We start from the raw sequence: 15,829 nt of genomic DNA, 5'->3' as shown, positions 1-15,829 counted from the left end.
TTCCTTCCTTCCTTCCTTCCTTCCTTCCTTCCTTCCTTCCTTCCTTCTTCCTTCCTTCCATCCATCCATCCATCCATCCATCCTTCCTGTCTGTGCTCAGTTTCAATAGCACAAGAGAGGCCTTTTCTGACCAACTTACGTAAAACATCATCCTCCCTTTACTCTCCTTATTCCTCCTTATATTGTGCCTCATGTGTTTTCGTTTGTTTGGTCATCTCTTCTCTGTCTCCCCTGGAGTGTGATCCCCACAAGTGAGGGACTGTGTCTCTTTTGTTCATTGCTCTGTCCTCAGTGCCTAGAATCATCAGGTATGTGGCAGGTGTCTGGAAATATGTGTTGATTTGGTGAATGTGTCAATGGATGGGAGACCCCTGTGTCTCCATGGGTCGGGGAGATAGCTGTAGGTCATGTGCAAACCAGAGTGAATGAAGGATGTTGCAGGACATTGTTTGTCTTGTGATTAATGCCTATCCAGTTACTTTCTATTTCACTCACTTTCTTGGGGGTGCCCTTGGCATGAATGTGTGTTGGTCTGTGCACTTGACCCGTGTCCCAGAGAAACTTAGAAGCATTGTGGTTGTAACCATACTGAGTAACACCCTTTGCCTGTGGCCTTCCTGGAATCTTCCATTAGGGGGCATTTTCATTTCTGGGAAGAATACTTTTGGGACGAGAATTCTGATTCTGATTCTCAGATCCCCCAACAGAGGGAAAAAGATCTGTTTCCTATAGTGTCAGTGTCAGCCAGGTTGTAAGCTGCCTTCCTCTTGAAGATTTGCCATCTGCAGCCCATTTGCCTCTTTCAAAGCCCCCACCCACGTTACTGCCCCCTGGTTTCCCCTTCCTTGTCCTTGAGGGGGAAGATTTAAAGTGAGAGTAATAGGAGACACATACGTGAATGCTGCCTGTATATCTGGTTCAAAAATATATCGTGCTTTTTCTACAAATTTAGCCATTAAACAAATGTTAAAGAATATAGATGTCATACAGTTTTCCCTTGATTTTTAATGAAGATTGGGTGTTTTTCAACTAGTGAACATTCTAACCTAGAGAGAATCAGGAAACTTACTGTCACATCCTCAGAGGTATTTCCTGTTCCCCTCACACAGCTACTCTTTTTGTTTTGTTTTGTTTAGATTTATTTATTTGAGAGAGAGAGCATGTGTGCAGGTGTTGGGAGGGGCAGAGGGAGAGAGACAGAATCCTCAAGCAGACTCCCTGCCAAGCACGGAACCTGACGCGGGGCTCGATCTCACAACCCTAAGATCGTGACCTGAACCGAAACCAAGAACCGACTGCTCAACTGCCTGAACCAGCCAGGCACCCCACACAACTACTCTTTCCAAGGGTCAGTTTGTTAAATATAACCATGAACTACATTACCTACCAAAAAAGTACATACTCACCTACGTAATATTTTTCCAAGATTCTGTTCTTGCAACTTATCTTTCCGTTTGAACAATTTGTTTAATTAAGAACTGGGGAACTTCTAGAACCAAAGTTTTCAAGTTTTTTTGAGCATGAGCCATAGTAAGAAATGGATCTTTCATTGTAATCAGAACAAACATTTCACGTGTGAGTTCACATCTGTGACTTTCATAGGCATTTTATGTAATGACCCCTGTCCTGTTGGCTGTGGTGCTTTGATAGTTTCTGTCCTGGTTCTTTTTTCTGAAAGCTTATTACACGCTTTTAAATATTTCCAGCTCACTGGAGTATTAGAGCTTTTTAATTTGAAAAATTGTTGTGATGGGCTATTTTATCCACACATTTGTATATGTACTGTGTTTCTACACTCTTATCAGACAGACAGTCCTAAAGCTTCAGAAGGAACCAGCAATAGGCCCTTCTTTCTTTTCATCCCAGGGATTCTTGCCACCTTTGATTTTCTCTTTTATTTTTTTTTACTTGAGAGAGAGCGAGAGAGAGAGCACAGAGAGGGAGAAGCAGACCCCCGCTGAGCAGAGAGCCCGACGTGGGGCCAATCCCAGGACCCTGAGATCATGACCTGAGCCGAAAGCAGATGCCAAACCGACTGAGCCACCCAGGCGCCCCCACCTTTGATTTTCTTATTAGTATCCTGCGTCATGTACCTCTGGTTCTTGATGTCCCCTATACAGCTTTTCAGCTTCCCAGCAAAACCACAGTGTTCTGTCCCTTTTCTGTTTCAAATAACTTACTTGGAAAAGATGTTTTCCTTCTAAGACTTGGCTTAAACTCTCACCAAAATAGTCAAACTGGGATTCATTTATTCATTCATCATGCATTTGTTGACTATGCACCATGTTCCAGACATGATTCTGGACATTGGTTATAAAGTAGGAAAGTGTAAAATGTGTTCAGCCCAAAAAGTGTAACATGTTTCCCTCCTTGATGCTGCATCATGGTGGAAAAGACATGGTGAACAACAGATCACTTAGCGTGTTACATGGTGCAGGATGCTGCATGGAACATAAAAAAGGAGGGATAGGAGTCACCGGAGGTGAACTGGGTGAGGACAGGATTGATTATTTTACACTGGGCGGTAAAGGGGCTTGTTTCTGGGCTCACTTTGAGCAGAGACCTAAAAATCATTAGGAACCATCCATGCATCTGTCTGGGAAGAGTTCCTGGCAGGATTGAACGCCCACTCTAGGATTGGCTTTCAGAGCTCATACTGTAACCGTACCTTTTCCTTCTCCCAGGCTCCATTTCTGTTGTTTTCACATTTTTCCTAGAGATCTGAATTTCTGTCAGGTTTTAGAGCCATGTATATTTTCTGTTCAACTTTATTTCCCTTTTGTCCTCATGAAGGAAACTTGCCTGTAGAAACTTAAGTTCCACTCTTTGCTTTATGCTTATTTTAGTCCATGTGCTTTGGGTATTTGCTCCCAAACCCACAAGTCATTCTAGACATTCAAGATACCTCGACACTGAAGTAACTTTCCAATAAAGTGATGCAAGGCTTATGTAGTTATATAGAGGCTGTTTACCACATGTCTGCTGGATTGAAAGAGGGGGCAGCTTTTAATTGACTGTTCATACAGGTAGGGGAGTGAATTTTTCTCTTTTTTAAAGATTTTATTTATTTGATGGGGTGGGGAGAGAGAGCTCGAGAGAGCACAAGCAGGGGGAGCGGCAGGCAAAGGGAGAAGCAGGCTCCCCACCATGCAGGGAGCCAGATGTGGGGCTCGATCCCGGGACCCTGGGATCATGACCTGAGCTGAAGGCAGATGCTTAACCGACTGAGCCACCCAAGGGGCCCAAATTTTTCTTTTGTAAACATTTTTTTCAGTAGTGCTTTCAAAGACTATTTTTTTTAGAGCAGTTTTAGGTTCATAGCAAAAAAGGGACAGAGATCTCCCATATAAACCTGTCCCCATGTACCCACAGCATCTTACATCAATATCCCCTGCCAGATAAAATTGATGAACCTGTATTGACACGTTGTTATCACTGAGTCTGTACTCTACATTAGGGTTCATTCTTGGTGGTGTACATTTTATGGACTTGGACAAATGGATAAAGCCATGTACACACTATTATTATATCACATAGAGTAGTTACACTTCCCTAAAAATCCTGTTCTCCACCTCTTCATCCCTCCCCTCTAACCCTTGGCAACAACTGATCTTTTTACTCCATCCATACTTTAGCCTTTTCAAGAATGTTGTACAGTTGGAATTGTACTTTTCAGTGTGGCTTCTCTCACTTAGTAATATGCATTACATTTTCTCCATATCTTTTCATGCCTTAATATCTCACTTCTTTTTAGCACCAAATAATGTCCCATTGTGTGGATGTACCACAGTTAATATGTATCTGTTCACCTCCTGGAGGACACCTTGGTTCCTTCCAAGTTTTGTCCTTTTGAATAAACCTGCTATAAAAATCTGTGTATAGTTTTTTGTGTGGGCTTAAAATTTCAACTCCTTTTGGTTAATACCAGATTGTACAATAGCAGGAAGGTATGGTAAGAGTATGTTTAGTTTTGTAAGAAACCACCAAACCTGGGGTACTTGGGTGGCTCAGTTGGTTAAGTGTCTGCCTTCGGCTCAGGCTGTGATCTTGGAGTCCTGGGATCGAGCCCTGCATTGGGCTCCCTGCTCAGCAGGGAGTCTGCTTCTCCCTCTGCCCCTCCCCCTGCTTGTGTTCACTCTCTCTCAAATAAATAAAATCTTAAAAAAAGGAAGAAAGGAAGAAACTGCCAAACTCTTCAAAAGTGGCTGTACCATTTTGCATTCCCACCAGCAATGAATGACATTTCTGGTTGCTCCACATCTTGGCAGCATTTGATGGTGTTGGTGTTCTGGATTTTGGCCATTCTAGTATGTGTGTAGGGTATCTCGGTGTTTGGATTTGCATTTCCCTGATTACGTAAGATGTGGAGCATCTTTTCATACACTTATTGGCCCTTTGTATATTTTCTTCAGTAGGGTATATGTTAAGGTCTTTGGTTCATTTTTAAACCGGGTTCTTTTTTTTCTTATTGTTCAGTTTTAAGAAAAGTACTTCTTAAGCTAATTGAAAAGTTTATTGAAAAAATAATCTCCAAATGTTCAGATAACCTATTTATAAATATAGAGACTTGGGAATACCAATGAGATAATTTAGAAAACACATTTCTGAACTTAAATTATTAGAAGTGGTCAAAAATTTGTAATAGTAGCCAACTCATTTAATGTCTGTCAAAACAAAGATAAGATTAGGTAAACGTGCAGAATTTCCAGGAATACTTTGAATATATAAATATAAATATTTCAGGGTATTGGATATTAGGATATATAACATGAACCCAAAATTTGATTATGTTATTGCTTTTCTTGAAGTTCTAGTCAATTCATATTTTATTATATAATGTTTCTTTTTTTATATATATATATTTTTATTTTTAAAAATTTATTGTTATGTTAATCACCATACATTACATCATTAGTTCTTGATGTAGTGTTCCATGATTCATTGTTTGTGCATTACACCCAGTGCTCCACGCAGAACGTGCCCTCCTTAATACCCATCACCAGGCTAACCCATCCCCCCACCCCCCCTCCCCTCTAGAACCCTCAGTTTGTTTTTCAGAGTCCATCATCTCTCATGGTTTGTCTCCCCCTCCAACTTACTCCCCTTCATTCTTCCCCTCCTGCTATCTTCTTTTTCTTTTTTCTTAACATATCTTGCATTATTTGTTTCAGAAGTACAGATCTGTGATTCAACCGTCTTGCACAATTCACAGCGCTCACCATAGCACATACCGTACCCAATGTCTATCACCCAGCCACCCCATCCCTCCCACCCCCCACCACTCAGCAACACTCAGTTTGTTTCCTGAGATTAAGAATTCCTCATATCAGTGAGGTCATATGATACATGTCTTTCTCTGATTGACTTATTTCACTCAGCATAACACCCTCCAGTTCCATCCACGTTGTTGCAAATGGCAAGATCTCATTCCTTTTGATGGCTGCATAATATTCCATTGTGTATATATACCACAGCTTCTTTGTCCATTCATCTGTCGATGGACATGTTGGCTCTTTCCACAGTTTGGCTATTGTGGACTTATATAACGTTTCTGTCTCCATAATTTATTAACTATATAATTTGCTATTCAAATTCTACACTGACTTCCAAATTCAGTGGAAATGGCCATAGGTTAACATTTGAATTATATTATCAATTTTTGAATTAAGTCTTTGGCATTTAACTTGTACCTCTCTTAGGAGACTTGGTGTGGGGGGTGCGTGGGTGGCTCAGTCAGTTAAGTGGTTGCCTTCGGTTCAGGGCTCAATCCTGCATCGGGCTCCCTGCTCAACAGGGAGCCTGCTTCTCCCTCTGCCTCTGCCCTTCCTCCCCGTTTGTTCTCTCTCTCTCTAATAAATAAATAAAATCTTAAAAAAAAAAAGGAGACTTGGTGTGTACTTGCATAGTGGATAGGAGCCCACTGGACCCCCTCTTGGATTCCACACATGTGTAAACCAGAGAATAAGATACACAATGGAAAAGACTTACCCAATATTCTCTGGATTCATTAAAGTCTCATGCTGTCTCCTAAATGTGAAACCTTGAGAACACTGAACAAAGTCTTCAGTTGTCCACATCTCTGCATTCTGTCTTTACAGGAGGAAAGATCCAAAGTAAGATGAAGACTATTATAGAAGCAGAACCACCTGAAGAGCTTTCCTGCTGGCGGATCTGGCAACAGATTGCAAGTGACTTAACCAGGTGTCAGGGCTCCATGATAAAGAGTTCTCAGCTCCCCACACAAGGTGATTCACCTGGACAGGTTGGAGCAGGACAGTCTGTAACTCACACAGGCCAGAAACCTGATCAGTCTAGTGAATTTAAGAAATATTTCAGTGATGTCTCCAGCCTTGATCTTCATCAACAAACACACTCAGGAGTGAAGTCTCATACATGTCGTGAGTGTGGAAAAAGCTTCTGTTACAGCTCAGCACTTCATATTCATCAGAGAGTTCATCTGGGAGAGAAACGCTACAAGTGTGATGAGTGTGGTAAGGAATTCAGCCAGAGCTCATGTCTGCAAACTCATCAGAAAGTTCACACTGTGGAGAAGCCATTCAAATGTGAGAAGTGTGGGAATGGCTTTTGTCGTAGATCAGCACTTAATGTTCATTATAAATTGCACATGGAAGAGAAACCTTATAATTGTGAGCAGTGTGGAAGGGCGTTCATTCATGCTTCACATCTTCAGGAACATCAGAGAATCCACACTGGGGAGAAACCCTTCAAATGTGATAAATGTGGCAAGAGTTTCCGACGTAGATCATCACTTAATAGTCATTGTATGGTCCACACAGGAGAAAAACTGTACAAATGTGAGGAGTGCGGGAAGTGTTTCTTTTGTAGCTCAAATCTTCATATCCATCAGAAGGGCCACACACGAGAGAAACCTTATAAATGTGAGGAGTGTGGGAAGGGCTTCATTCAGCCTTCACATTTTCGGGCCCATCAGAGAATCCATACTGGAGAGAAACCATATGTATGCAAAGTGTGTGGTAAAGGCTTTACTATGAGTTCAAATCTTCAGGCACATCAGAGAGTCCACACAGGAGAGAAGCCATACAAATGCGATGAGTGTGGGAAGAACTTTGGTACAAAAACCCGTTATCAAGTTCATCTGGTAGTCCACACGGGAGAGAGACCCTATAAATGTGAGGTATGTGGGAAGGACTTCAGTCAGAGAGCATATCTTCAGTCCCATCTGAAGACCCACAGCATAGAGAAACCTTACAAGTGTGAGGAGTGCGGGCAGGGCTTCAATCAGAGTTCCCGACTTCAGATTCACCAGCTGATCCATACTGGTGAGAAACCACACAAATGTGAAGAGTGTGGGAAGGGATTCAATCGTAGAGCAGATCTCAAAATTCATTGTAGAATCCACACAGGAGAGAAACCATTTAATTGTGAGGAATGTGGCAAAGTATTCAGGCAGGCCGCAAATCTTCTGGCCCATCAGAGAATCCATAGTGGAGAGAAACCATTCAAATGTGAGGAGTGTGGGAAGAGTTTTGGTCGCAGTTCACACCTTCAAGCCCATCAGAAAGTCCACACGGGAGAAAAGCCATACAAATGTGAGGAGTGTGGGAAGGGCTTCAAATGGAGCTTGAATCTTGACATGCATCAGAGGGTCCACACAGGAGAGAAACCCTACAAGTGTGGGGAGTGTGGTAAGCACTTCAGTCAGGCCTCAAGTCTGAAGGTTCATCAGAGTGTGCACAGTGAAGAGAAACCGTACAAATGTGATGTGTGTGGCAAGGTCTTCCGCCACTCTTCGCAGCTGCAGTCTCATCAGCGGGTTCACACAGGGGAGACACCTTACAAGTGTGAGACGTGTGGTCAGAGCTTCCGTTGGCGATCAAAACTTTCACATCACCGCAAAACTCATGGTGGCAATACATTTTATGAAAGTAAGAAGAGTGGTAAGAACATCAAAGAATCATCAGAGAGAAGTTCTCCAAAATGATGCTTATTAATAAAACCCTGAATTCTTATCATCATTGAGTCTCATAAGAGAGAAAATACTTGTGTTAGTTGGTATTTAAGCAATAATTGAACATAGCTCAGTTTTCACAAGATCACACAGTTGAGAAACCTTGTAAGTGATGTGGTAAGTCTTTGTTCAGAATCACTTAGGAGGTAGTAGTACTTAGGAAAAGAGTTTGGTCTGGCCTTTAACACAAGTATAATGATGGGTATACTAGAATTGATACCCACTAGAATGTAAGCTCCATGAGGGCTGGGACTTTGCTGCTAAATCTATACAGCCCTCAAAGCTGGAGGCATCATAATTCTGGACTTCAAGTTATATTACAAAACTGTAGTAAACAAAATTGTATGGTACTGGCACAAAAACAAGACACATAGGTCAATAAAACAGAATAGAAAACCCAGAAATGAACCCATAATTATGTGGCCAGTTAATCTACAACAAAGCAGGGAAGACTATCCAATGGGAAAAAGAGGTGTTTTTTTTTTTCAACAAATGGTGTTGGAAAAACTGGACAGCCACATGCAAAAGAATGAAATTGGACTACTTTCTTACACCATACACAAAAATAAATTCAAAATGGATGAAAGACCTAAGTGTGAGACCTGAGACCATAAAAGTCCTTGAAGAAAGCACAGGGAGTAATTTCTCTGACATCAGCTGTAGCAACTTGTTTCTAGATCAGTCTTCTGAGGCAAGAGAAACAAAAGCAAAAATAAATTATTGGGACTACATCAAAATAAAAAGCTTCTGTATAGCAAAGGAAACAAAACTAAAAGGCAGCCTACTGAATGGGAGAAGGTATTTGCCAATGACATATTCGATAAGGAGGTAATGTCCAAAATATATAAAGAACTTAAAACTCAACACCCAAAAAGTGAATAATCCAATTAAAAAATAGGCACAAGACTTAAATAGATATTTCTCCCAGAAGAAATCCAGGTGGCAAGAAACACATGAAAAGATGCTCAACATCACTTATTGTCAGGGAAATGCAAATCAAAATTACAATGAGTTAGCACCTCATTCCTGTCAGAATGGCTAAAATCAACAAGACAAGAAACAACAGGTTTTGGCAAGATGTGGAGAAAGGGGAACCCTCCTGCACTGTTGATGGTAACGTAAACTGGTGCAGCTACTGTGGAAAACAGTATGGAGGTTCCTCAGAAAGTTAAAAATAGAATACCCTAGGATCTAGCAATTGTACTACTAGGTATTTGCCCAAAGAATACAAAAATACTAATACAAAGGGATACATGCACCCTAGTGTTTATAGCAGCATTACTTACAATAGCGAAACCACGGAAATAGCCTGTTTCCATCAGTTGATGAATGGATAAAGAAGATGTGTATGTATACAATGGAATATTATTCAGGCATAGAAAAGAAAAATCTTGCCATTTACAACAACATAGGTGGAGCCAGAGATTGTTATGCTGAGTGAAATAAGTCAAAGACAGATACCATATGATTTCACTCATGTGGAATTTAAGAAACAAAACAAATGAACAAAGGGAGAAAAAGAGAGGCAAACCAAGAAACAGACTCTTAAATATAGAGAACAAACTGATGGTTACCAGAGGGGAGGTGGTTGGGGGGATGGGTTACACAGGTAATGGGGATTAAGGAGTGCACTTCGGATGAGCGCTGGGTGATATATGGGATTGTTGAATTACTATATTGTACACCTGAAACTAATACACTGTATGTTCACTAACTGGAATTTAAATAAAAGTTTAAAAAAAATCTACACAACCTTAACATTGACTAGCACTTGTAGGTGTGCTTACTACGTGATGTTAAATAAACAGGAAAATTGTGTCCAGAGGAGGAAACCTGCAAAATAAAATTAATTCAGGGAAATGGACATTTGTTGAAATGTAGAAAATCACCTGATACTACAATCCACACATTAATGTTATTACTGTATTACAATTGGTTCCTTTCCTCCCACAGCCTCTGTTCTCAATTTGGGTTCTTATCTGGCCCCTGTCCAGTTTTTCCAAGGATTGTATACATTGAACTGTCTTTTGTAATTTTTCTGACAGTACAGACTGAAAAAGTTTTTTTTTTTAACTTAGCAAGGACTTAACTGCATTTCACACAACTAATCTTTTTTTATCTATCGATGTTAAGGCAGGTATTTACTATAACACTTTGAAAGTGTCACCAGTAGTTAACCAATATCAATTTAATCAACCTTGAATTGGTGATTTCTAATTGCATTTCCATCCCAACTCGTAATGTTTGCCTTCTAATTACTGTAGTATTTCTTTTATCAGAACTTCTCACATAGAGTCTATACTTTATTCCCCACACCCATGAAAGGAATATGCCCCAAGTTTGTGAGAATTTGATAATTTTATCAGATGTATTTCTGAGGTGAGATTGATATTTATATGCTTTTCCCTATTGGCAGCACTGAAGCATGGTTCTGGGAAAGGAGTATATGTCAATATAGATTGTACATTCTTTGATCTGGGAATCATATTTGGAAGTTAAGATTATGAGATTAAAATACTAAAAAGATGAGCACTGTATTGATGTCACTGAGTTTTTATAAATGGGATAAGTGCACATACGTAGGAATTTGAGTTTTGGTATATTCCTATATTGAAGCCATTAAGATTATGGCAGATATCTGTAATGAGAGAAATACATAGTATGGGCTTTGAAAAATCAGATTGTAGCCTTCATAGCATAATCCACCATAGATCCTTGTGTGTTTCTGTGTGCATGCACGTGTATATGTGTACGTGTATAAGATAACATAAAGGGATGCTCTTCCATAGTGCTTTTCCTTGGCAAGGAGCATTTTGTGGTCTTTTCCCATTTTTAAATTCCTCTCTCCTCCACCCCTGATATTTTTCCATTTAAGTTATGTTTTAGTTTTTCATTGAATATGGAATATTACCAAAGCAGTAAATTACTGTAATAGAATTTATCAAAGTACCAAATAATTGTCCCTTGACGTTAAGCCATTATGAGTGTTCTATATTGTCATATGGCGTATAAGATCAAAATTAAGGAATGGGTTCTGGAAGCCAATTTCAAAGCCAAGAACTTCTCTGATTGTTTTACATACAGAGAAGTTGAGTTTTAACAATTGTATCTTTGTAATTAATGCATGCTGTGCTTGAAGTATAAATCCATAACAGCGAGAGGGCAAATCCTGGAGCTAGAAGCAAAATGAGTATACATACATCATGGAGGCATTAAAAAAAAAAAGATTCCTTTTTGAAAAGGTGTGCATGAAGAAAGAAAAAATAATAGCAGTTGACCCTGTGGATATGGAACCAATAAAGATGGAGAGCAGGTTTGGATGCCAGTCCACAGTCAGACACAATGGTGATTTTTCATTGTAGTTAATTAAAGAGCTTTAAACTCACCAAATTATATCTAGTTGAGACAGGTTCCCACAATTGATTTTCTGGACCACATATTCATAGGATGTTAGTAGGTATTCACTAAGGCTTGTGTTGTATCAATTGGTGTGGTATGTTGGGGGTTCCTAAGGCTACTTCCATGTTCTTTCATTCTCTATGAATACTCACAAGACACTAGGAGTACTCACAACTGATTTTTTACACTGAAAGGATAAAAGTAAAATGAGAAAAGAGGGAAGGTACAAAGGATGAAGTCTGGAGGAAATCAGGTTTTAGCTTCCAAGAGTTCGCTCTTTATGGAATCACAATGTACTAAGTTCCTTGAGCACTAAATTGTGATAACGTGTAACTGTCACTAGAGAGATGCATCAGAGACTTGGTGCCTTAGATTTTTTTACTGGGGGCTGGTCACTTAGGCATTCTCTGCCTGGCATGTACCAAAATTAAAGACTCTCAGAAGGAAAATAGATATTCAACATAAACCATGTTGCACAAAGAGTTTAGGCAATGTGAGATACTCTTAGGGAATGTTAGGAATCCTCCGGCGCAATCCAAGTACGCAGATACTGATCAAGAGCCAGGCTAGCAAGAAGGCCTCTTTACAGGTAGCACTCTCAGCTCTATGTTAAACTTTTCTGCACACATGATGTCAGAAACCAGTGCCTTCATTTTGGTTTGGTTTGGTTTTTGTCATTTTGCTGTCATAAGATACCATAATAGGTTATCAGGGAATTTGTAACAGAAAACTCAGTAGATGAAAAAAAATGATTTGTCATCCTCAACCCATAAGACAGCAGGTATGGCTTATTGGTTTAAAGTTACTGAGAAACAGGATGGATACTACACAGCTGAAAATTTCTCTCCATAAAGTATTATTAATTATAAAAGGAAATAGAGTAAGTATATCATGGAGAAATCTGGTGAATAATCTCTTAGCCAAGATGTTCATATCATTGATAATAGAACAAACCAACATTTTAAGTCCCCTGATATGATGTTGCTTCACTATTATTACTGCCAAAAAAAAAATACACAATCAAATCTAATCATGAGGGAATATCAGATAAACCCAAATTGACAAGACAGTTTCCTGCTTCACAATTACCTGACTGCAGGGAGCATAATTGATGAAAGGCTCCCACTGCTGTGTGCTAAAATCCACCACCACATTTGCATGGAGGTGTCTTACCATGATTGCTCCCAGTCAACACAATAAAAATCCTAAGATGGGCCATTCTTGGAGGCTGGGACTTCTGGCTATCCAATGACTTTTTTTCAGGGACTCCCTGACAGCTTTGAAGAACTTTACTTAGGTTACAAGGCAGTCTCCCAATATTTATAGCAGCAACGTCCACAATAACCAAACTATGGAAAGAGCTGTTGACAGATGAATGAATAAAGAAGAGGTGGTATATATATATATACACACACGTGTGTGTGTGTGTGGAATATTACTCAGCCATCAAAAAGAATGAAATCTTGCCATTTACAACCACGTGGATGGAACTAGAGGGTATTATGCTAAGTGAAATAAGTTAGTCAGAGAAAGACAAATACCATATGATTTCACTCATATGTGGAATTTAAGAAACAAAACAGATGAACATAGGGGAAGGGAAAGAAAAATAAAATGAGATGAAATCAGAGAGGGAGACAAACCATAAGAGACTCTTAAATCTAGGGAACAAACTGAGTGTTGCTGGAAGGGAGTTGGGTGGGGTGATGGGGTAACTGGATGATGGGCATTAAGGAGGGCACTTGATGTAATGAGCACTGGGTGTTATATGCAACTGATGAATCATTAAATTCTACCCCTGAAACTAATGAAAACTATGAATGTGCAAACAAAAAAAAATTACAAGGCAGTCTAGTATGATCACCAAATCTTTCTTCCAAAATTCCTTCACTCAGGGTCACACTTGTACCATGATCTGATGGTTCTGACAGCCCCCTTCCCAGGTTCCCTTTCATTTTCTCTCATAGATATTAGCCCTAATAAAATATTTGTGTTTTTTTAAAAAACGATTTTATTTTTTTTTGAGTGTGCACATGAGCTGTGTGTGTCGGGGGGTGGGGGCGGAGCGCAGAGGGTGAAGCAGACTCCTTGCCGAGCAGGGAGACCGATGCGGGACTGAAGTGCTGATGTGCTAAATCACTAAATTGTACACCTGAAACTAATATTACACTGTATGTTTACTAACTGGAATTTAAATAAAAACTTAAAAAAAGATGTTATGGGTGCAGAAAATGGAGTCCTCTAAAATAAATCAGATGGGTGGATAAATCTTAAAAGCATACACCTGAATGGAGAAAAACACCAGAATGAATTTTATGACACAGTATCATTTATGTAAATTGAAAACACATGTGCAATTTCTCTCTGTCAAATAAATCAATAAATCTTTAAAAAAAAACAACACATGTGCACAGACTGCACACATTTTGCACAAAAACACACCGAAAAGGTAACATGCTAAACAAATTAGAATGATTGCTTGTGGGGTAGAGAAGGGAATGGAGGATATCATGGGGAAAAGGTGAATGAATAAATAAAATGTTAAATTATGTTGTCATATTTTATCATACTACATTCAAGATTTCAGTTTACTTGTAGTGGGAAGAACTTCTGTATCTGGTCTGTGTGCCATGTTGTATTAAGCCAGGCATGGCTCTTGGAGGATGATATTCTAGAAGAATTTGGAACACAAAAACATAAAAAAGACAAAAGAATCCTTTAATTATTGTTCCATTGAGTTATAGGTTTCAATGTTGCTGGGGCTATTAGCCAAATCCAAAGTAGTCCAAGTGTAGGGAAAATAATGTGATTTTCCGTGAATTCAGTCTTATACTAAAAAAAAAAAAAAAGAAAGAAAAGCGTATTATTTTAGAACTATTTAATAGTGATAACCAATAAATAAAATGTATGGGTCTTTTTTTATATCTGGATTCAATAAAATTAAGTAGACATTTAACACAATTGAAAAAATTTTTATCAGGATTTGGGCATAAATTGTTATTAAACAAATATTTTTACTTTTCTTAAATGTATAATTGTACAATATATTTAGGCTTTAAAAATGTTATCAGGGGCACCTGGCTGGTTCAGGTAGCGGAACATGAGTTCAAGACCTGTTGGAGGTGGAGACTAATTAAAAAAAATGTTCTTATTAGTAAGAGATAGATACTAATGTTTTTACTTGTGCAAGTACATCTCTGGGATTTGCTTTAAAATATTCAAGACAAAAATTGAGAATATATTAGAGGAAATAAAGTGATATTGGCCGGTTCAAGAAAGAATGAAAAATAAAGAGAAGGTGTACAAATTGGAAAAGAAAAAATAAAATTGTTGTTACTTACAATTAACATGATTAGGTGTATAGAAAGTCCAGATAAATGTGGCATTAACATGGAAATTTATAGAGTTTGGCAAGTTTGCTGGATACAAGATCCAGTACAACTTTAAGTAGTTATAATCAGCATTGTGTTCTCATTCCCAATTTCAAAAGTGAAATTTCCGTCATTTCATCAAGTATTAATTTTATTATGTAAGTTTAGATTTTTGTTTTTCTAGAAATATATTGATTTCATTTAAATTCACAAATACATTTTTATAAAGTTGTTCACAGTATCATAATATTTAGTGATGTTCTCTTTTTTATTCCTGATAATATTTTTCATATATGTTTTTTTTTCTTAGTCATTCTCACCATACTCTCATCAATTTTATTGCTTTATCCACAGGGTGATCTTTTGGCCTTTTGTGGGAGGGGAAGATCCACTTAATTTTGTTTGTATTTCATCAACCTGCTCTTATTTTCTTCTATCTGCTTTCTTTAGTTTTGCCATTTGTTTATTCACTTTCTGAGATTGATGTTTTCAGGATGGATTTTCAGCTTCTCTTCTATTTTAATACATGCATTTAAGGCTCAACATTTCCTTCTATGTGTGTGTTAAAATCTCTAGTTCTGGGGCACCTGGGTGGCTCAGTTGGTTAAGTGTCTGACTCTTGATTTGGGCTCAGGTCATGATCTCAGGGTGATGAGACGGAGCCCTGCAAGGGGCTTCACTCAGCAGGGAGGCTGCTTGCGATTCTCTCCCTCTCCCTCCGCCCCTCCCCTGCTCATGCACGTTCTCTCTAAAATAAATAAAATCTTAAAAAAAAAAAAAACCCTCCAGTTCCAACTGAGTTGGAATCTTTCTCTTTGTAGTTCTGTCAATTTTCGCTTTATAAAGTATGAACTGAAGTTTTTACTTTCTGGTACTTTGGAAATTTTATCATTATGAAATGACCCTCTTTATGCCAAGTAATGCTCCACCCCCCAACGAAGTTCTCTTGGCGTAATATTGACACCACAAATTCTACAATTATAGAAATAATTTGAGGCCCAGGATGATGACTGACATCTTCCTTTACAAAGGATTTTCACTTGCTTCTGCAAGGGTTGGAAGAGGCCAG

At 38.8% G+C, this 15,829-nt stretch overlaps 1 protein-coding gene across 5 annotated transcripts in view; it reads left to right on the top strand.

The window, feature by feature from the left end:
* Positions 1–8,475, top strand: part of LOC112807193 (uncharacterized) — an 18,851-nt gene extending 10,376 nt beyond the window's left edge. For 4 of the 5 annotated variants that reach the window (XM_025849936.2, XM_025849935.2, XM_025849937.2 and 1 more), the window contains exon 5: positions 6,099–8,475. In XM_025849936.2, the coding sequence (XP_025705721.1) occupies positions 6,099–7,963 (1,865 nt within the window). In that variant the 3' untranslated portion in view covers positions 7,964–8,475. Of the gene's footprint in view, positions 1–1,163; positions 1,349–6,098 lie in introns of those variants that run through there. The other variant, XM_073886700.1, reaches the window with a different exon arrangement.
* Positions 8,476–15,829: the final 7,354 nt, after the last annotated feature.

Source organism: Callorhinus ursinus, unplaced genomic scaffold (genome assembly GCF_003265705.2).
Source record: "Callorhinus ursinus isolate GAN/ISIS: 27379988/994484 unplaced genomic scaffold, GSC_fseal_2.0 scaffold71, whole genome shotgun sequence".
NCBI lineage: Eukaryota > Metazoa > Chordata > Mammalia > Carnivora > Otariidae > Callorhinus > Callorhinus ursinus.
The sequence above is the reverse complement of the archived record's forward strand: the minus strand, read 5'-3'. Positions and strand labels throughout refer to the sequence as shown.